We start from the raw sequence: 21,519 nt of genomic DNA, 5'->3' as shown, positions 1-21,519 counted from the left end.
GCTTCCTGCCTTCACCCGCACCCCTCACGCTCCTCTTCCGTGTCCCCCTCTCCTCTCCTCTCTTCTCCTCTTTTCCCGTCCGTTTCCTCCTCTCTTCTTACTGTCTCTACAGCATCAGGAGCAGCAAAGAGCCCAGCACAGCCGAAGAAGAGCAAGACGGGCAAGCAGACTGGCTTCCAGAAGCCTGTCAGACTGTCGGAGGACCTCGGCACGTTGCTGGGAGCAGACGAGCTGCCGCGCGGACAGGTGGGAGAGAGCGATGAGGGAAGCAGATGAGTGGTGTACTACTCAAGGAGGATGAGAGATAGTCGCAACGAGGAGGGGAGAGTTGAAAGAGGAGGTAATGGTGCAGAGGTGGTGAGGTTCTGCAGAGAGACAGGGATAGGGTAAAGAGGGAGGACGGGGGGAGGAAGGAGAGGGGAGAGGGGAGAGGGGAGAGGGAGGAGGGAGGAGGGAGGAGGGGAGGGGAGGGAGAGGTGGAGGGGGAGGGGAGGAAGAGAGGGGAGAGGGAGAGGGAGAGGGAGAGATCGGGGCAGGAAGGTAGAAAGGAGCTGAAGTCGAGCTCGCAGGTCGTGAAGCAGCTGTGGGACTACATCAAGGAGAAGGATCGTCAGAATCCCAAGAACAGGAGACAGATCCTTCCGGACGAGTAAGTCACTTCCTCCCTCCCCCTTCCCTTCCTCCCTCCCCCCGCCTCCTTCTGCTCCCTCCCTTCCTTTCACAACTTCCCCCCCTTCCTCCCGAACTCCTCTTCTCCTTCCCTCTCTTTCTTCGCTTCCTTCGCACACCCTTGCCTCTCCTGCCTGCTCACATTCTGCGTCGATCTCTCCCTGCCTCACTCGATATCGCAGCGGGCTGGCGAAGGTGTTTGGGAACAAGCCTTTCGACTCGTTCCAGATGATGAAGCTGCTGAAGCCTCACCTGCTCAAGGCGGAGGATTGCGAATGATCAACGCGGCCTCCTCCTGGCAGGCCTGTCGTGCTTGTGGGGGAGAGGGTTAGCTGCTGAAACTTCCGGTTGTTTGTACAAGATTCTCGATTTTGTTTCGTTCCCACCCAGTCACCTTCACTCTCCTCCTACTGCTACTGCTAGCTCAACGAGAGGTGAGATACTTCTGCATGATGTTGGTCATTGTGATGGGATTCGCTGGCCCCGTTGTACTTCTCCGACGAGCCTTTCGGCGTCATCTGCGCAGACAGGTTGCAGTCCTCCGTCAGCTTGGCAAGAGCCAGCTTCGTGTCCGCCAGCTCGTCAAGGAGCCGAGCTCTCTCCAGCGCCCACCGATCCTCCGCCGACATCAGGGGGGTGGAAGTGGGAGGGGAGGCAGCCGTATTTGCCAGCGCCCAGCCGTCCTGCTCCAGCCTGCTCAGGCTAGTGGCCCGGGGGAATTGAAAGGAGAGGGAATGGCCGGGGCCCGGGAACAGGTGCTCGTGCGCCCTAGGAGACTTCTTGTCTCCCTTGACTTCCTCCTTCCTCTTGATTTCCGCTTGAGCCTCCACGACCAAGTCTGCGGAGGGAGGAGAGGGAGTTGTTGTTAGAGAGGATGAGGATCAAGGGAGGGAGGGAGGGAGGGAGGGAGGGAGGGAGGGAGGGAGGGAGGGAGGGAGGGAAAGGAATGATGATGATGATGATGATGATGATGATGATGATGATGATGATGATGACGACGACGACGACGATGATGATGATGATGATGATGATGATGATGATGATGAGGAGGAGGAGGAGGAGGAGGAGGAGGAGGAGAGCAAGGTCACCTTCCAAGGTCTGGATGCGAATTCTCCCTGCCTGCACCTCCAACCTGCACCTCTCCAGCTCTGACTTGAGCTCGGCGATCCGGCTCTCCTGCGACTTGATGATCGCTTCCGCTGCTCCGTCCTTCTCCTCGTTCTCAAACAATCTGTTGATAGCCGAGCTCTTCAACAGCTCGAAGGAATCCTGCATCCCCACTCACTGCCCGCTCTCCTCCTCCCTGGTCACCTCACCAGCAAGCGCCTGTTTGCCTTCTTCTGCTCCTCCAGCTCCGATATCAGAGCTGAGATCTGCTTCGAGATGTTGTTCCGATCGTCCAGAGAGCTGTCCATGGCGCGGTGCTTGAAGAAGCTTGCATTGCCGCAGCTTCGCGAAATCGGAGTACCTGCATTGCCACAACAAGATCCTCGTCAGCTTGCAAGGACAGGGAGGATCAAGGAGCTCAACCTCACGTCTCGGATGCCGAACAGATGCGAGGGCAACTGAGCGACCTCGCTGAATTTCTGCCTTCCAGACGATTCGAGCTCCTCCAGCGACTCCGCGCTCAAGTAAACATGGTCATCGCAAACATCCACCACCAGATCCCCGATCGTCTCCATCCCACCGATCACGTTGTTCATGCTCGCGGATCTCGTATGATTGAACTCATGAAGCGCATGCTTCGCGGCAGCGCTGATCTCATCCAATGCCATCCTGCGAGCCCGTCAAAGAACCGCCTGCACAAATCATGAGCACATGTGAGTTCCGACACTGCTGTTCAAGGGTGAACTTGTGACAGTGTTACATTAAACTGAGGTATCGGACAAGAAATCGTAACTAGACTATTCGCGGAGTGAAGCGCAATAAGTCTCAGGTGGTGCTGTTCTTCACTTTCAAATTGTTCAACCAGTCCTCTCATTCTCGTTCACGTCAAAATCATGTTACATCCACTCGAGTGAAACTTTTCCCAAATCGCTTTCTGTCTCATGCGGCATCGATTTCAGCAGATCCCACCACACTTTGCGCTTCCCCATGACTCTGAAACTTATTCGAACCTCGCTTCGTTTCTTGCTCTTATCCTTTTCATTTGTTTCTTCCACCAATCTTCACAATCTCCCTTCTTTCACGGCGAGCCATAAGCACATCCTCTTCTTGCTATCTGCCTATCCTTTCATGCCTCGCTTCACTCTCACTCCCTGTCGCTATACTTTACTTCCGATCCTAGTCGCCATTCTGACCGGCGGCAGTGAAACTGCTACCCCACCCCCCTTCAACCGGTTCTGTACCTGTGACGCTCTATGGATCGTTCGCTTTTCCCTACCCCTCAATCTTTTAGTACCCCTATGATTACCTCAATTTACCTATGGAAATCACCCCTCTAAAGTTTAAAATAGACCACCCCACCCATGGCATGAGCATCCCTCCATTTTGTTTGACAAGAAAAGGGATAACTACCCCACCCCCTCGACTTTGATACGGCACCCGAACGGACCCTACCAGGGGTATCCCAGATAGAAAGAGTCAACTTTCAGGAATACCCCACCCCTTGTCTGACATGCCAGTGACCCCACCCACCTAGTATCTTCCAGGCTGGCAGCGGCCTGGGGTCACCCCACCCCCCATTTTCCGCAACTTTCACGTTCGAACTCAAAGCCTATGAGGTACCGGGACGGTCCTAGGTACCCGTCACACTTAGTCACCTCAAGCCGCTAGATATGGTCATTAGGGGGTAGGGGGGTGGGCCAGAGGAGTGCGGTCGGAGGGTACCGGGTCAGGTCCTTTCGAGCCCGACCGTCGCTAGACTGAAGGACTACTGACATGATAATTGGATGGCGCAAAATTTATAGGAAATTTAATTATACAACATAAACATCTATAAACTCTGGTACATCCCGAAAATCGGATACATAAAATAATATGATCCGGACTGCTCCAGCAGCCTACGGAGCAGCAGCTGCTGATTCTGCCTGGTCCTGGTCCTGGTCCTGGTGTTGCTCCTGGTCCTGGTCCTGGTCCTGGTCCTGGTCCTGGTCCTGGTCCTGGTCCTGGTCCTGGTCCTGGTGTTGCTCCTGATCCTGCTCCTGCTCCTGGTCCTGGTCCTGCTCCTGGCCAGTGTTGCTCCTGATCCTGCTCCTGCTCCTGCTCCTGCTCCTTCTCCTGCTCCTGCTCCTGATCCTGCTCCTGCTCCTGCTCCTGCTCCTTCTCCTGCTCCTGCTCCTTCTCCTTCTCCTGCTCCTGCTCCTGATCCTGCTCCTGCTCCTGCTCCTGCTCCTGCTCCCTGCTAACCAGCATCCTTTCCGCCATTTTACTTGCATCGACTCATTAAGTTTTTCTGTCTCCTTTCGTCTTTTCCCGCATACCCTGCCTTACTTTCATTGTTCGTAGGTACAACTGTGATAAGATATCATACGATGCCCCTTCTTAGGTTTGCCTACAAGCCCACTCGTCTCGGCGCCTTGCTCTTTTCTGCATACAGTTCTGGCGTGCAATTGAGAGTCATGATTTCTACAATGTCTGACCAACTGAGCAATGGCAACGACCTTATCGTCATACAACAACAGCTTAGATATCTCAGACTTTCTACGGGAGATCGTCAATTTGACGACAAAGTGATGCTGTTAGTCCAAATTTATGTTGTGGTCTTGGTCGGATCCCTTCTGCGAGATGGCATGAGGTCGTTTCGATGCATGGGCCTTACCCTTCTGCTTCTCGTTGCGCTATCATGGGCCTTTGTGCTTCTGAATCTCGGGTTGATTGTCAACATCAGCACGACGGTGGCTGAAGGGTTTGGCTGGGAACTTATGGCGACCACGTTGCTTTCAGCTGTTCTCCTGACTCTGCTCGACGGGATCATCTTTGACACCAACGATTGTTTCTTTGGTGAAAGACATCAGATCGACACTAGACCGCCTCAGAAAATGAACTTGTTAGCTGTGAAGATGTAAGATTTGATCAGCGGTGGAGGAGGCGACCACAACGACGAGTTGCCGTCGGGGATCAAGGCAGAGTTCTGTCACACCTCGAAGATTCTCGAGTGGACCTTCAAGCGCAGTTCAATAAGAACTCACGTTGGATTTCTCTACTAAGAGGGAAAGCGGTGAAACAGAAGGAGATCTAACTCTCTTTTATTTCTTTCACACACACACACAAAACAAGACAAGACGATACACACAAAGACGTCTCAACAATCGTGACACACACACGAAAGGGGAAGAGGACCACCTAGCTCTGACGAGTTTCATCCTTTTATAGCTTCGAGGAATGAGCCAGGGGTGCCGTCTCTTGGCTACAGAAAGGAGGGGTGTCCTGTTCTTGGAAGTTGACAAGCATCCCTTCTGACCTTCGAGAGGATACCATGCTCTCTCGCAGGGAAGAGAACCCCGTCCTTGCATGGCAGCAAGCTGCTTCCAACGGGTCGTACTGCACAAGACGCACCCCTTCTGTTTACCTTGTAAGTCCCCCACGGGTACACGGTTGCTGCAACAAAGGCCTCCACAGGGGTCCTTTCAGCAGCTTCACACTGGAGTAGAGTATCCTGGGTCATCCAGGAGAAGTCAGCTTCGAACACGAGTACGAGACAGCCAACTGTCCTTTCATCCTGATAGGCCTTTGTCTGACTCGGGCTCGGTTCCTATGAGCTCTGACACGCTCTTCTCTGCGCTTTCTTGGAGTGCTCAGGACTCAGAAAAACTTCGCTTTCTCAGCTTGTCAAATCTGTTTTTCCTCTGACACGCTCCAGGCGCAGCACGTAAAATTCCTAATTGAGAGGCGCACGACGCTGCCGCTGCCGCTGTCCATGAGAAGAAGCAGAAGCATCTTGACGCGTGCGATGCTGTTCATATTGCTGAAGCAACTGACGGAGCGCCGGTGTACGCGAGAGATGGGCAACAGGTTCCCAAGTGTCGTCGGCGGAGGAAAATCCCTTCCAACGAACCAGATATTGCTTCGCACCATTACGTTGACGATGATTGATGATGCGAGCCACTTCGTAGAATCCAGGCACAGGTTGGGAAACCCCAGGCTGTTGCAAATGATCTTTCCTGCGCACATGGGGGCGTAGGAACTTGGCATTAAAAACATCTTGATCCATGCGAGGGAAGCGCTGGCGAACATCAACTCGATAATTGTTGTTGGTGCAAACCTCGGTGATAGGGAAAGGACCAATGTATCGATCTCGAAATTTGCGAATTTCAAACTGCTGATTGAATAAACGCGCGTCGATCCAGACCAAATCACCAACTTGCCAGCGAAGCGGGCGGCGAGAAGGAAGTAGACGCGTCTCTGCTCGATTGGCGATCGAGGCCAAGGTATCTCGAACAAGGTTTTCACCTGCACGTATGTTGTCGACAGTCGTGCGGGCTTGAGGAAGGACCTGATCAAGGGTCAAGTCCATAACTGAGCGCGGATTCTTGCCGTATTCCACTTGAAAGGCAGATAACCCTGTTTCACGACGGGGAGCATGATTGAGAGCAAACTCAATGAATGGAAGATGGACTGTCCATTCAGATGAACCCTGAGCGAGTTTAGTGCGGAGCATATCCAGAATGGTTGCATTGATCCGTTCAACGCGACCATTAGCCTGGGGATAGTACTTGGAGGAGTGGCGTACCTGAACGCCCAGCGTCTGAAATACTGTGTCCCAAAAATGCGAGGAGACATTTGGCCCATTATCCGAAAGGATCGCAGCAGGAAGACCACGAGTGCGATAGAAGTATTGGAGAAATAAATCCACAAGTTCCTGGGTCGTAGCAGACTTGTGAGTTGGAGCCAGCGTGACATGTTGCGAGAACGAGTCCAACATGACGAAGAGAGAATCATGACCTTGGGAGGTAGTCGGAAGGCCGCTGAGGAGATCGACGGAGATGACGTCAAATTTGTCAGCAGGAACGTCATGACTCTTGGGCAAACCGATGGGTTTCTGTTTGTAGTTCTTCGCAGCCTGGCAAATGAGGCAGGAATGCACATAATTTTCGACGTCACGCTTCATGTTATTCCAGTAGACTTTGGCAACAAGTGAGAGATAGGTTTTGTCAGAACCCACATGTCCGGCATCATCATGCGCTAGGCGTAGTACAGCAGCGCGGATAGCGGTAGGAACACAGATCCTCGTCCTGCCTGTAGAGTCAACATAGTAGAGCAAGTCATCCGAAAATTCAAAATGACGACAACCCGGTTGGCCAAGCAATTCACCGTCTTTGCCCAATTGGTATAAAACCTGAAAATCAGGACAGGTGGAGTAGTTCTGCATCAGTTGGGAGACGAACGAGGAATCCGTAAGCATCTGAACGGTATGAAGACCAACAAGAAGATCCCGAGCAATGTCTTCAGCGCGCATAGCGCGATCATGAGCCTGAGTCAGATCAGCGGGTGATTGGGGAGCGAACGATGGAGCAGGCGAGTCGCCTGAGATCCGACTGAGGGCATCAGCAACGACGTTAGTTTCGCCAGGGATGTGGTGGATCTCCATGTCGTACTGAAGGAAGGTAGACAACCAACGAGCCAGGCGGGGAGAGAGTTCAGACTGGGTGTGCAATCTGATCAAGCTGTGGTGATCAGTACATACACGAAAGCGACGACCAATCAAGTAGTAGGAAAAATGACGGAGACTTTCCTTGAGAGCAAGAAGCTCACGCTCATAGGTGGAGTAATTGCGTTCGGCGGAGGAGAGTTTCTTGCCATAGAATGCAACGGGATGTTCCTCGTTGTTTTCATCGATCTGATGAAGCGCGGCTCCAATGGCCAGGTCGCTAGCGTCTGTGTACAGGATGGTCAGCCGATCAGAACGGAAGTGAGCCAAGACTGGAGCCTGCGTAAGAGCTGTCTTGAGCGCGGCAAAAGCAGTCTCAGCAGACCGAGTCCACACGAAGCGACGTTGACTGGTTTTCAGCAGATCTGAGAGAGGTGCAGCATAGTTGGCAAAATTCTTGATGAAACGCCGATAAAAATTGGCGAGGCCTAAAAATTGGCGAAGTTGTTTCACAGATGCAGGAGGCGGAAAATCTTCGATGGCAGCAACCTTGCTAGCCTCGGGTGCAATCCCATGCGCATTCAAAGTATATCCGAGAAAACTGATCTGCGTCTGAAGAAACACACACTTGCTCCGTTTAACGAAGACCTGGTGGTGGCGGAGGCGCTCCAGTAGGAGACGCACCTGCTGTAGGTGTGAACGAGGATTACCCATGGAAAAGAGTAAGAGATCGTCGACGTAGACTAAGACGTTGGCCATACCTGCGAGGATGCCCTGTGAGAACTTCTGTAAGGCAGCTGTGGCCGTTTTCAGACCAAAGGGCAGAGCGCGGAATTGGTAGGATCCTTGTTCAGTAACAAACCCAGTATATTGAGAACTGTCAGGAGTGAGAGCTAGCTGCCAGAATCCTGAGGCCATATCCAGCTTGCTGAAGTAGAGGGTATCCGTACTGGACTCAGTACGCTGCGAGAGCACTCGCCCGATCCGTTCCATGAGCTCGGTAGGGACGGGAGGCGGAAAACTGTCGTCGAGGAGGTGATTGTTGACTCCTCGATAATCAATACAAAAACGAAATTGAGGAACTCCTTCAGAGGAAAGACCTTTGCGAACAAAGATGACGGGACTCTGCCACATGACATCATTGTTCCGTTCGATGATGCCACGTGCCAACAAGAAGTCGATCGTTTTAGCGAGCTCCTCCTGGAGCGTCGCAGGAAGTCGGTAGGGACGACGACGAATTGGACGAACGTCATCAGGAACCCGAAGGACAACGTCATACTGCCCCCGCGAGACAGGTGGCTGGATTGGTAGTTCGTCCACCAGAACATCGGAAAAATCCTCGAGTAGCTCCTGCAAGGCCTGAGCTGCGAGCGGCGAGGCCGACGAGGCGACCTGAGAGACCAACGAACTGGTAGAAACAGGCGAGGACACGGTCGCCATGACCCAGGGCATCATATCCTCCGGTGGAGGAGGCTGAAGCGTGTTCCAGTCCGCATGCCAGGGAAAAAGCAAACACTGGGCTTGCCGCATAGCCGCGGAGCCAGGACCAGGGATGTGAAATGCGAGCGGAAGGCGTTGACGCCCCGCAGTACCATCCTGCGCGGGAATAGTAACGAGCTTGGAATGAAAGTCGATATTCATTTTCATCTTGGCAATGAACGGTTGGGACAAGATCGCCGGCAGTGATGCTGGAGAGTCCAAAATGAAGAACGTTTCTTGCGTTTCAACATTGGTGCCTGCAATGCGAAACGGCAGGAGACAGGTTTCACGAAGCACGACCTTGGCGTCGCCATGAGCGAACTGAGCGGTAAGCGTGGCGGGAATTCGCTGTGTGGTCAATTGGAGCTGTCGCGCAACCTGACGCGAGATCACACTGATCTCAGCACCCGAGTCAAGCAAAGCCAGGATCTCGGAAGTAGCAGCTGGCACCGGAGAGGTGAGTGGTACAATGGGCAGATAGAGAAGCGATCCTGAAGACGCCCCGTGCTCCTGAGAGCCAAGGGAGTGGAGTGCAATCGGATGCAAGTGTACCTCGAGAGCGTCACCGTCCAGAGGCACTTCATCTTCCAGTTCTTCAGCAAAATGCACCTGAGGACGGCGCTTAGGCGTCTTCGAGCGAGCAGCAATCTTGTTAGCTGCAACGGACGGAGCAGCCTTGCGGTCGTCGGAAGTCTGAACAGCGCCAAGCAGAGGCGGAGAGGAGGAGTCAGACGGCTGCTCACGGTCAGGACTCTGACTGCGGCGGGTACGACGACACTCGGAAGATCGATGCCCGAGTTTACCACAGTTGTAACAACGGATTGCATTGGTCGATGTGTGTGGGGACGAGGAGTCTCCCGCACTCCTGGCGTCCTGCCGAGCAGCACGGCGCTCTTTGAAGGCCGAATCCTTACCAGAAGGACGACTCTTGCGATCCTTGGAAGTAGAGGAGCGATTGCCCACCTGCACGGAGTAGAGCTGCCGGTGGGGATCTGCTCCCGTCGAATGGTCTTTGGTTCTGGTCTGATTGTCGATCTTGAGCGCGTACTCCCTGAGCTGACGGAAGTCAACATCATCCGAACGCTGTAGAGTCACCCACTGATTCAAGAGTAGAGCAGTCATATGCGATCGGACACCATTAATGAACCGTTTGCAGACCAGTGAGGACGTCGCAAATAATTTACCATCCGGAAGAAGCTGAAGTTGCTCGATTAATGTCAGGGTACGGGCAGCATACGAAGCAAGAGATTCCTGACGGTCTTGATTCAAATTGTCGAGTTGATGAATGAGATTCGACAACAGGTGGGGGGGGAGGAATTTTTCACGAATTTCCTCCGAAAACGTGTCCCAATCCATGCGGCGAAAGGTCTCTGGCGGGTACTTGGCCACGAAGTGTTGGCGGACGGGAGCATCAAGTAAATCGAGGGTATGGACAACCCAATTAGCTCGGGGAATACCATAGACAGCAAAGGAGTACTGAATGGTTTGAACCCATGTCAAGACATTGTTGGCGCTAGTTTGGCGGGCAGTATCCAACTTGGGGAGATTGCGCAACTTAGCAAGCAATTGCTGATCAGCCAGAGAGACCAGCTGAGGACCGTCACGCGAGGAGATGGGGGGCGGTCCAGGCTTGAGAGCGGCGGGCGGAACCGCCTCAGAAGAAGCAGGAGCTTCGAGAGCGTTCAACCGCTGCTGAACCTCCAGCAGCGCGGCAGACATGTTTTGGAACGACCGATCCTCGGTCGATTCGGGACGAAGATCGTCGTCAATGCCGGCAGCAGACTGCCAGTCATGTTCCAAAGTATCCGTAGCATTCTCGTCCAGCATGCGAGCTGCGAGTCGAGTATTGTATCCGGACATCTACGCGACGTAAGCGTAGGAAGAAGCAGAAGAACAGTGGAGAAAGGGAGGGGAAGAGAGAAGACTCGATCTCTATCACCGATCACAACCTTGCTACCAATTTATGTCACACCTCGAAGATTCTCGAGTGGACCTTCAAGCGCAGTTCAATAAGAACTCACGTTGGATTTCTCTACTAAGAGGGAAAGCGGTGAAACAGAAGGAGATCTAACTCTCTTTTATTTCTTTCACACACACACACAAAACAAGACAAGACGATACACACAAAGACGTCTCAACAATCGTGACACACACACGAAAGGGGAAGAGGACCACCTAGCTCTGACGAGTTTCATCCTTTTATAGCTTCGAGGAATGAGCCAGGGGTGCCGTCTCTTGGCTACAGAAAGGAGGGGTGTCCTGTTCTTGGAAGTTGACAAGCATCCCTTCTGACCTTCGAGAGGATACCATGCTCTCTCGCAGGGAAGAGAACCCCGTCCTTGCATGGCAGCAAGCTGCTTCCAACGGGTCGTACTGCACAAGACGCACCCCTTCTGTTTACCTTGTAAGTCCCCCACGGGTACACGGTTGCTGCAACAAAGGCCTCCACAGGGGTCCTTTCAGCAGCTTCACACTGGAGTAGAGTATCCTGGGTCATCCAGGAGAAGTCAGCTTCGAACACGAGTACGAGACAGCCAACTGTCCTTTCATCCTGATAGGCCTTTGTCTGACTCGGGCTCGGTTCCTATGAGCTCTGACAAGTTCAAGTTTCCCTGAGCTACCTTCAGTCTCCTGCCCAAGTTAAGCTAGTGAGCATTAAACTCAGAGCTGGAGGTCGATACTGGCGATAGAGCATAGGAAGCAGGTAGCCTCTAGATCCTGACTGTTTACGAGTCTGCCTCAGGGGTCTGATCCTCTCCATTGTATATCTTACTGTTCAGCGAGCTGTTGTAGCGCTAACAAAGACTCCCCTCCCAGGCCGAGTCGCTTCTCACTCGATCCTTGAGCCGGGCACTCTCACCACACCTTGACCTGACGGTTCTGGCTGCAGACAGGACAGGCATAGCTGCCTTCTCTGTAAGAGACAATGGATCTAATGGAAGTTAGGAAGATGCATGATGCGGGCATGAAATGTTTTGGATCTTTGTAATAAGGTCACCCGTTGCGTCCTCGACAGGTACGCATGCTGCTGATCCCTGAGTGTAAGGGTTAGAATATCTCTAGACAGCTGGTCTTATTTTTTCATCAGACGTGACGAGCAGGAAGGAGAAACCATTTTAGTGCGCCAAGGGTTGTTGTTGTATACACAGCACAGAGATTGTCAACGACACGAGTAAAGTAAGGATGAAGAAGATTGAGAAGCAGGAAATAGAAGTCTCTAAGTTTACTAGGAGGTAAACTACGCACAACCACCACACTCACTTGCATGCCTTGTTTCGAGGTCATGAATCAACCACTTCGCTTCCAGAATGTTGTATACACAGCACAGAGATTGTCAACGACACGAGTAAAGTAAGGATGAAGAAGATTGAGAAGCAGGAAATAGAAGTCTCTAAGTTTACTAGGAGGTAAACTACGCACAACCACCACACTCACTGTGCATGCAAGTGGGGGAAATTCAGGAGGCCGTCCGCACGAGATGCGTCCGCCTATATAGGGAATATCCGGCAGAGTATCCGACGAGTATCCGAGGTTCCGGATCCTCATGGATACAACAGTTGTAAAATTCGCGTCGCTCGTCACATAGTATGCCGCGAGTACGGTTCGAATTTATACTATTGCAGTTCGATGGACAGCGGCAAGGCACTGATGCCATAATGGACTCTTGTAGGATGATGCGTTGCGCTTTCTCAGTCACTGGTGGCTGGCGGATCAGTTTCGATGGCCTCTCAGCTTGAGTAAAAAGGTCACTGATTGTTAACTTCCCTTTGAGTAAAAAGGTCCGCTGTCCTCGTACTGATTTTTAACTTAACTATGAGCAAACTCCGTCAACCCGAATCTGAGGTACAAGGAGATTCCCGGAGATAGCGCGGGAGATACCACCCATGGGACCGGAGGCCGCTAGGAAGGTCGTAAATGAGTCCGTGCCAGTGCCACAGTACTACTATCCCACCCGGCGCCGGTTGACGTGACACTTACTGGTCACGTAGTAGTACAGACGGCGCTAAACCTACTGCTCCGACCGGAGGCCGAGCCAAGTTGCGAATTCAGTACTGATGTCTCTCCGAAATTTTAAATTCTGGGGCACTTGACACTCAAAATGCACGGAGAGTTTGAAATGTTGTAAAAAGTGATTTATACACGGTTTGCCTGCCATGACATGAAGTCGCCGAGTGGGTGGGGTACTGAGATGTGGATGGGAGGGGTGGACGGACGCAAAAGGGTTTTACGAAGGAGTCAATGCAGGGTTTGCCGTGACTCGAAACCGAAATAGTGTGGTTTCGAATTTGAATAAGGTCACAACAAACGAAATCTTGTCATTTGGTAGCAGCACAAACACGACGAGCGCAACTTTTGGGATGACCTGCCTGTCCTTCCCCTCTAGTCCTCCTCCTCTTCTTCCTTCGGCGACCTCCTCCGCCGACGATCCCCTGTGATCCCCGCTTTCCCTCCCCTTCCCCTTCCCCTTCCCCTTCCCTTCCCCTTCCTTATCCTCTTTTTCAAGGCTTCCTCACCTCAATAGAACTATCTAATTCATCCGAAGAGGGACCCGTTGAAGTACAGGTCTCGTTCCTGATTTTGGCTTACCGACGATGACATCAAATGTTGCTCATGAATGTGAAAAGAATCTTTTCCAATCTTACATCACAAACATAAAAACAGCCTCTCTGGCATTTTCAACTCCTTGCCTCATTCGGACAGAACCTGACCTGGTCGGTCGCCCGACAAGAGTGTTCTTTCAAGGACCGCCAAAAGAAAAACAGCTCGCTTGCCTGACAGCTTCAATTGATTTGATACGTTCGGGGAAAATCATCATCGGTGCAACAGGTGACGCGCTTGAATTGAATGCGGAAAACATCTTAAACATGCCGTGCCAAGAAGAAAAACAAACTTACAGCTGATCCACAATCAGTGCTTGTTCATCGCATGTTATCAGATAGCTCGGTCCTTGTAAATAGGTATCACTTTGTTTTGATTGAGCACATTGCTCAGACCCAAAAACTTTTCAAAAAAAAAACAATTGTACTCTCATTGAATCAATGTGGATAGTAATCCGCCAAGTCTTACCAATAAAGTAGAAAATCATCAAACAAGACTCGTTGTAGGTAGTCAATTGTTGTTGACTGATATTCACAATGCAGAATGACGATCTCATTAGATCGAGAGCTGAGCTGCCGCGGTGGGCCAACGAGCCTGGAGCCGTGGCACGGTCGGCGATCTGATCAGGACTTCACAATGAGTCAGGGCCGACCACTGAACTAGCCCAGTAGAGCCACTCACCCCCAGGCTCGACCAACTCAGACTCTGAATAACTTAGCCTGCCTGATCATCAGACCTGACGATCCCTGACCGATCACAGGGTCCGATCGGCAATCGGATCATGGCACTGTCACTTGAAACGGATCATCCAGCTTCCCAACGTGTCCGATCCGATGATCAGTCCCGACACTGACACCGTGACACTGCCCTGGCACGACTCCCGAAGCCTTCAAGCCTTCGGAACCGTCTGAGTTCCGAAGCTGCCGACGAGGCACGGTTGCAGCCTCGGATGAGTCGCCACTGAGTTCAGGCACAGTAGTAGTAGTGAATCACGGCGGATGTCACGGTTCGCCGCCGGGCCGGACGGCGTGAGTACTACTGTGACTACAAGTTCACCGGGTGACTGGCCGCCACCCGGCCGCGGCCGCGCGCCCCGGGTCGCCGGCGGCCCGGCCAGCTGGCCGGCGGCGCTGGCCAGTGCGGCGCAGTGTACGGTACCGGCGGTACCCGGTACCGTACCGTACTGTGACGGGGCGGCCCGGGCCGGGTGGGGCGAGTCCGATCCGATCATCCGAGGCCCCCCCCCCGGGGGTGATCGGACCGTCGTCGGCGCCGGCGCCCGGCCGGCGGCTCAGGCCCCGGCCGAGGCCGCGCTCCGGCCCCGCTCGGATCGGACGCCCGGTACACTACGTAGTACCGCCCCGGATCATCGGATCGGTACGCCGGGCCGGCCGCCGGCCCGGTAGGCAGCCAGTACGGAACTCCATCACTGGCCTCAGGCTGCCGCCGAGTACCGTACAGCGGCGAGTCACGCCACTCAGTGACTGCCAGTGCCGCCGAGCCCGGTACGGTCACGGGAGTCACAAGTCACCGTCACCGGGCCGGACCGCCGGTGCAGTGCGGCCCGGCCCGGGCGCCGCCGCCCGGAGGCCGGCCCGGGCTCCGGCCCGGGCTGAGGCTCACAGGCTGGAGCCGCCCGGGCCCTTCCCTAGTCGGGTGGGGTACTTTGATATTGATTGTTAGGAGGGTAGGGTGATGAAGAATTTTCCGTCCGGCTGTGGGGAGAGGGTGGGGTGGTGGTTGGTCGGCGTCACCACTGCCATGGCGGTGTTCACCGGAGCAGCAGGAGGGCGGATCATGCCAAGGAGAGACGAAGGTAGAGGACATGTCATGCCGCTCCTGCTCTCGTTGCTGCATCCATGCGTGCGCGTGTAAGCTTGTTTGCTGTGTTGCAACCCCATGGCAATGGCGTGAGAAGTACGAACTCGGGAGTAGACTAACAGGAATGGATGAAAATCAATGGTCAGACAAACCTTTGTGATGAGGAGAGGAGGGGACAGAACGCAAGGAGAGTATGGGGGTGACTGAGGGTGTACGAGTTTGCTCTTGTCTCGATTTCCTTCATGATGTGTGTCACTGTCAAGACTTGTGACCCTCGCATACGAACATGTCTCTCATACCCTCCTCTTGGACTTTGTAGACGATGCGGAGGATGGTGAAGTCGCTGCGCCGCTCATGGCAGCTCAACCGCGACCGAGGAGAAAGAGACGTTGGTATCATCGTCCTCAGTGGTACACGGCCATTGGCCTGTGCATTATAGCATGCGTTGGTGTTGGCTTCTTCTTCACGGAGCACGGCGGTGATCGAGGTACCGAGAGGAGAGGAGAGGAGAGGTGGCGAGAGGAGAGCAGAGAGCAGAGAGCAGAGAGCAGAGTGTGAGACGGACTGCCGAGGGGAGGGCGGAGAATGGAGGGCGGAGTTGAAGTATGTTTACAGAGAGAACGAATCGGGCAGGATTCGTTCCTTGGTCGTCAGAAGGCAAACATGTGAGATGGAGGAACAGAGAGGGTGAGGATCGTCTGCCCTGAAGCTCATTTCCAAGGGAACACAACAAGAGGCGGGAAGCAGCGGGAAGCAGAAGCCGGCGCGCAAGAACATGCTGGCAGAGACCGAGCACAAACGATCTGGCAAGAAAGGGGTTCCGGCGAGGAGAGTAGATGCCTCTGGTGAGTAGGGGAGCTGTGCTGCGCTTCTTGTAATGGGAGCCGCAAGTTTCTGCATCATCCTCCAGCAACAAACAACATGAAGAGACACGTACAAACACAAAGAGCTTCCCACACTTGAATACCAAACGTCTACCAGAGAGCAAGGCTAGCACACCACAAACAACTAGCACACCACACGACAGGGCCGAGCACACAAGTAACTCGTTGGTGAAAGACATGCACACAAGCTCCGATACCATGAAGGGGAAGAGGAACAGGTGAGAGGATCTGACAGAAACTTGTTGAAAGCTTGTACGGGAGACTGACTTGTTTGTCTGTTTGTTTGCTCCAGTGGCGTTTCGGCGTTCAACAGCTGGCTCGATCTCTACCACAAACCATCGCGGACCCTGGCTACTGTAAGTGTTGCTGAACGATGATGATGATGATGATTTGATGTTTTTTTTCTTGCTCGCAGACGCTTGCAAGGCATCATGTAAGGGAGATGGAGGAGAGGGATGAATTTTATCTCTGATGCCGTTAAGTTTGTCGTTGATGTTGATGGCTCATTCTGAATGGTGTGGAATCACGTGAAAAAATCGAGCCATGGCTGCGCAGGAATAGGCTGATTGTCCACCGATCTTGTCGTCTCTGTGCCCTCAAGTCACCATCGTGTTTATGCTCACGAGCTGCACAGGAGGGATCTCGTGGACGTACGCACAACCTGCATGGAGGAGAGTTCAAGGTGATTCGTGAGACGTGGCCGAGAAGGGGGAGGGAGGGAGGGAGGGAGGGAGGGAGGGAGGGAGGATGGTGTGAGGAGCGATGCTGTGAAGGAGATGGGAAAGGGCTGACGATGCTTTTTTCAGGCGAAAGACCAAAAGTTCTACAAGCAGTACTCCGATTTCTTGAACGTGAGTTATGCGCCTCAGCAGGGGGAACAGAAGAGCAAAGAGCAAGAGGAGGGGCAGGGGAAGGGGAAGGAGCAGGGAAAGGAGTAGGGGAAGTGGGGTTAGGGAGGAAGGGAAAGGGAAGGGAGAAGGAGAGAGTATTTTCTTGCCTTGGTGATCTGGAAATTGTCGCAGAAGGACCACCCGGTCGGGCACACGCTGAGGGGGACGGGGATCCATCCTGACAGCTACCATCCTCATCCTACGTCCGCATCCAAGGGAAGCGACTTCTCCAAGTGGCTCGAGTGAGAGAGAGGAGGAGTGAGGGGGGTGGATGAAGTTGTTGACGTGGCGCGGTGTTTCTATGCTGTGATGCGATCAGAGGATCTTACTTTGCCCATCCTGCATGTCTGTTTTGTCTTCAGAAATCGAATTTATCAGGATGGGGGAGAGGGCAACGTGATGATGACGACGACCTTCATGATGACGACGATGATGTTTGATGTGCCATGTCAGGACCGACGATCGCAACGTCAAGACGAAAGAGCGCGAGAACGAGCGCGAGAACGAGCGCGAGAGGAGGAGTAAGACAAGGAGGGAGGAGGAGGGGTCGGTCGATTGACAAGCTCCTAGTGCTCGCAGAGCAGAAGCTAAAGATCCTGAGAGGGTTCACATCGACCGGGTCGGCGTTCTCCCCTTGGAATACTCTCCCTTAATCCCTGCTCCCTCTCATCTCCTGCCTCTCTTCTCCTTCTTCCTCCCTCCCTCTCTTCCCTCCTCCCTGCTTCTCTTCCCCTCTCCTCCTCTCTTGTCTCCTGCCTCTCTTCTTCACTCCCCTCCCTTCTCCCTCTCCCCCGTCCTGCTTTCTTACCTCCTTCCTGCTGACTCTTGTTCCATTCAGCGCACTGGCGCTCATCTTACTCTCCACCAGCGCAATCGGGTGAGTCAAGAGCTTGAGGTGGCCGCGCCGTCTACCTCACACGCCTGACCAGCTCATGGAGAGTCGCAACGGAGACTACAAGTTCCTCTCTCCTCAATCTCGATGGGTACTGCTGAAACTTACGACTACTCGTCATCTGTTCCACGTCCTCCTCAACCTCTTTCTCCTTCTCATCATCATCGTCGTCGTTATCATCGTCATCATCATCTTCCTCCTCCTCCTCCTCCTCCTCCTCCTCCTCTTAGCGTCGTCAACAGGTCAGGAAGGAGTACGATGCGATCCAGAACGCACAGAAGGCAAGAGCTCGAGCACAGCTGGGGTTGAAGCACATGCAGGCGGCGGTCAACCAGGTTGAGATGCTGGGCTGGAACTGCAGGCGGCTGAGATCTGACGCAGGCGCTGAGGAGGAGGAGCGAGTCATTCATCCCGGGCGTCTGGTCCCTTGACTCCGTGGGCAAGCCAGAGGATGCTGGTCACGCTCCTCCTCCTCCTCCTCCTCCTCCTCCTCCTCCTCCTCCTGCCAATCCTCCTCCCACTCCTCCTCTTCCTGCTGCTGCTGTTCTTCCAACGTCTCTCTCCCACTCCTCGTCCTCCTGCTCCCCCGCTGCTCTTCTTCCTCTTGTCTCCTTTTAATCCCCCGCTCCTGCTCCTGCTTCTCATTCTTCCTCTTCTTCCTCCACTCCGCTCTTTCCCTCCCTCCCTCCCTCCCTCCCTTCTCTCCGTATCTCGTCCCCTTGCTCAACCTAGTACGAGGAGCTGAACAGACAGACAGGAGGCGTCCTTTCGCAGGTGCCCGAGGACAGCAAGCTAGCAGGAGGCAAGGAGAAGAGGAGAGGAGAGGCTGGAGGTCTGAAATGGAGGAGCAGGAGTACTTGCAAACGTCCAACCAGACACTAACAACGGAGGGGTGCTGGCCAAGGTAGCAACAAGACTCTCCCGCCACCTCCGCCTCCTCCTCTCCTCTCGCCCGTTGCCTTGTCTCCTCGCTCTCTTCTCCTCCGTTTCCTCCTCTGTGTCCTTCTCCTTCTTCCCTTCGCCCCTCCCCCTTCTTCTCCTTCTCCACCACCTTGCCCTTCCGTCACATTCCGCTATCTTCTCAACTTGTTTGCAGGTACAGGCGGATACAACCAACCAGGGGGCTTTGGCTAAAGTCCCTCCTGCTCGCCTGAATGCCGATGGCACACATAGGTTGGAGGAGGAGGAGGAGGAGGAGGAGGAGGGAGAAGCGGGACAGGGGGGAGAAGAATGAGCAGTGGGAGGAGAAGAAGCAGAAAGGGAAGGGAGGAAGAAGGAAGGATTTGATGATGGTTCTGATGTCTGATGCAGCTATGACGGCGTGTTGGCGAACATTATGCAAGGAGTTGTGAAACACAAGTGAAGATGAGGAGAGGTGAATCTTTTACTGGATCATATTCCTAGTCCCTCTTCATCTTCCTGCTGCTGCTGCTGCTGCTGCTGCATGCCACTCCTCCCTCCCCTTCCCCTGCTCCTCCCTATCCTGTTCCTCCACCCCAACCCCCTTTCCTCCTGCTCCCGCTGCCACTGGTCCTGCTGCTTCTTCATTCCTTCCTCTTCGGCCATCGCGCGCGTTCGTCCCTTAGCTGTTTCTTCACTCTGTTCGCTCACGCTGCCCTGCAGTCGCGACTCTAGTGTTTCATCCGCTTTTCCTCGACCCCTGCAGCTGTAAATACTAACTGAGATGAAATCAATCTTCCTCATGAATCCTTCCCTCTGCGTCTGCTCCTGCTCCCTCCTGCTCCCTCCTACCCTTCCCACCCTCCTCTCATGTTGGACCCTCCTTTTCATGTCAGAACTGCATCAAAGGTGTCAGTGACAATCTTGTCTCATGTATGCCTTCTACAAGATCCCCAGTATACCATCATCTTCAGCACACAACAAAGTCTCCAAACATCCAATCTCATCATATCACATCTGTTAACTTGTTCATCACACAACAACGCACACACCTCTCCTCACAACCTCTCTCATCATCGTCATCATCATCATCATCATCATCATCATCATCATCATCATCATCGTTCAATCATCACCATCATCATCTTCAGTTTGTTTTCGCATGTTTGCGCTTTCGCGCTTCAAAAATTTGGTTTTGGTCATAGCCTGGCGCCACCACGGAAATCTTTAGTAAAAGGCGAAAGATTTGTACGGCATGACGGCACCAGTGACTTAATCGAAACCGGTTCTCCTGTGGTTTTTCCTTCTGCCTTTTACCCCTGTGCCTGCCCCCGATGGCGGGCAATTTACGCTGGGGATTGTGGGGGGAGGAGGGCTATTACCAAGTTTGTTGATGGGAGTTTGTGGGATGGGAGGAGAAGGGAGGGGGGCGGGCGGGGAGGACGAGGAGGACGAGGAGGACGAGGATGAGGAGGGGGACGAGGAGGGGGGAGAGGTGGGACGAGGAGGAGAACGAGGAGGACGAGGTCGAGGATTCCTTGTTCGAGGAGGATAAAGACGAAGAATCCTCGGTCCATGAAGAGAGGGACGAGGACGAGGACGAGGACTATAAAAATGAAGAAGTGGAGTAAAACGCGAGGGAGAGATGGGAATGGGAGGTGAGCATGAACTTGGGAAGAGCGGGGACGAGAGGGGGGGGGAAGGGGGAGTTGTGAAGAAGGGGAGACAGTTGGAGATGACTATTATCCGCGATTTCCTCAGATTGGGATGAATCACCGTCTTCGATGTTGACTGTCACAACCGTTGAACTGGAAATGATAAGTGAAGGGTTCGATTGGTTTCCAAGCTGTCTTACGGAGGATTGTCACTACTGAGTAACTTTGGCACCCGGTACTACGGTAGTCAACGATGACAAGAACTGTATCATCCAAGTTGATTGCAGTTAAGTCACTAGTAGGAATTGGACTCTCTTTGCCAAGCCAGAACTTCAGTGACTCGGCAAACCGTTCAACCGTTGAACGCGGCCTGGATCATGCGGCAAGCTGGCGGCAAGTCGAGAGTCGGCGGCCCGGCGCCGCACCGCGGCACCGACGCCGGTGACGGTCACAGGGTTCAAGTCCTTCTTGAACCGGCGGTTCCAAACTTGGCGGTGCCCGGCCGGCGCCCCGGCGCTTTCAACTTCCGGCGCCGATTCCCGGAGGCCCGGCCCGCTCGGAGCCTGTATATGCCCCCCGGCCCCTGTCACCGGATGATCACCGTGGCACGCCGGGGCGACGCCGCTGACCCGTCAGCGGCAGTGGCCGCGGCCGCCGCAACCGCGACGCCGGGTGCCACGGCCCCGGCAGCCTGGCACGGTGACTGTGCCACTGGTGTCCGACCCACTGCACCGGGCCGGCCCGTCCCCCGGGCCCGGGGCCCGGGAACCGGTGACCCGGCGTCCGATCACGTCATAGTGCCGCAGTGCCGCCGCGTCACGCGGTGACGGCTATCGGACTCCGGGCTCACAGGCTGGGGCCCGGACCGGACCGCCGTCCGGACTCACTCCACCGTACTGAGTCCCGGCGGACGGTGACCGCGGCACGCCGCCGCCGGTCACCGCGGAGTCCGTCGCCGAGTCGCGGGCCGGCCCCCGGGGCGGCGCCCGGGCCGACACCGCCGGGCACCGACTGGCAACTTGAACTTCAAGATCCGATCAGTGACCTCTTAGGCCCGTTTCCCGCCGGCTCCCAGATTCCAGATTTTTGACTTTATTCAAAGTGATTTGAAATTTACCCCGAAATATTCACCGGTGCTTTCAATACATACTGACAGGGGGTGGGTCCACTGCCTGTTCATATTTGATGCTCCAAGCGTACC

The 21,519-nt window shown here is 54.1% G+C and overlaps 3 protein-coding genes across 3 annotated transcripts; 2 read left to right on the top strand and 1 right to left on the bottom strand.

Moving 5' to 3' along the window:
- Window positions 1-1,088: 1,088 nt before the first annotated feature.
- On the bottom strand, window positions 1,089-2,444 carry GUITHDRAFT_115199 (hypothetical protein; the record flags this gene model as incomplete). The annotated part of the gene is made up of 4 exons (XM_005825575.1): window positions 1,089-1,507; window positions 1,758-1,938; window positions 1,986-2,103; window positions 2,200-2,444. The coding sequence occupies 4 exons, from the start codon at window positions 2,442-2,444 to the stop codon at window positions 1,089-1,091; spliced, it is 963 nt and encodes a 320-aa protein (XP_005825632.1).
- Window positions 2,445-4,114: 1,670 nt separating this feature from the next.
- GUITHDRAFT_154646 (hypothetical protein) lies at window positions 4,115-4,854 on the top strand (the record flags this gene model as incomplete). The annotated part of the gene is made up of 1 exon (XM_005825574.1): window positions 4,115-4,854. A coding segment is annotated over exon 1 (250 nt), but the record flags the coding sequence as incomplete, so codon positions are not given.
- Window positions 4,855-15,702: 10,848 nt separating this feature from the next.
- Window positions 15,703-18,194, top strand: GUITHDRAFT_115196 (hypothetical protein; the record flags this gene model as incomplete). Its single annotated transcript, XM_005825573.1, has 12 exons — window positions 15,703-15,762; window positions 15,819-15,942; window positions 15,989-16,199; window positions 16,274-16,337; window positions 16,397-16,414; window positions 16,616-16,663; window positions 16,788-16,832; window positions 17,004-17,113; window positions 17,325-17,392; window positions 17,442-17,490; window positions 17,710-17,748; window positions 18,011-18,194. The coding sequence occupies 12 exons, from the start codon at window positions 15,703-15,705 to the stop codon at window positions 18,192-18,194; spliced, it is 1,020 nt and encodes a 339-aa protein (XP_005825630.1).
- Window positions 18,195-21,519: the final 3,325 nt, after the last annotated feature.

This window comes from Guillardia theta, assembly GCF_000315625.1.
Source record: "Guillardia theta CCMP2712 unplaced genomic scaffold GUITHscaffold_82, whole genome shotgun sequence".
NCBI lineage: Eukaryota > Cryptophyceae > Pyrenomonadales > Geminigeraceae > Guillardia > Guillardia theta.
This window is presented reverse-complemented; position numbering and strand designations above follow the sequence as displayed.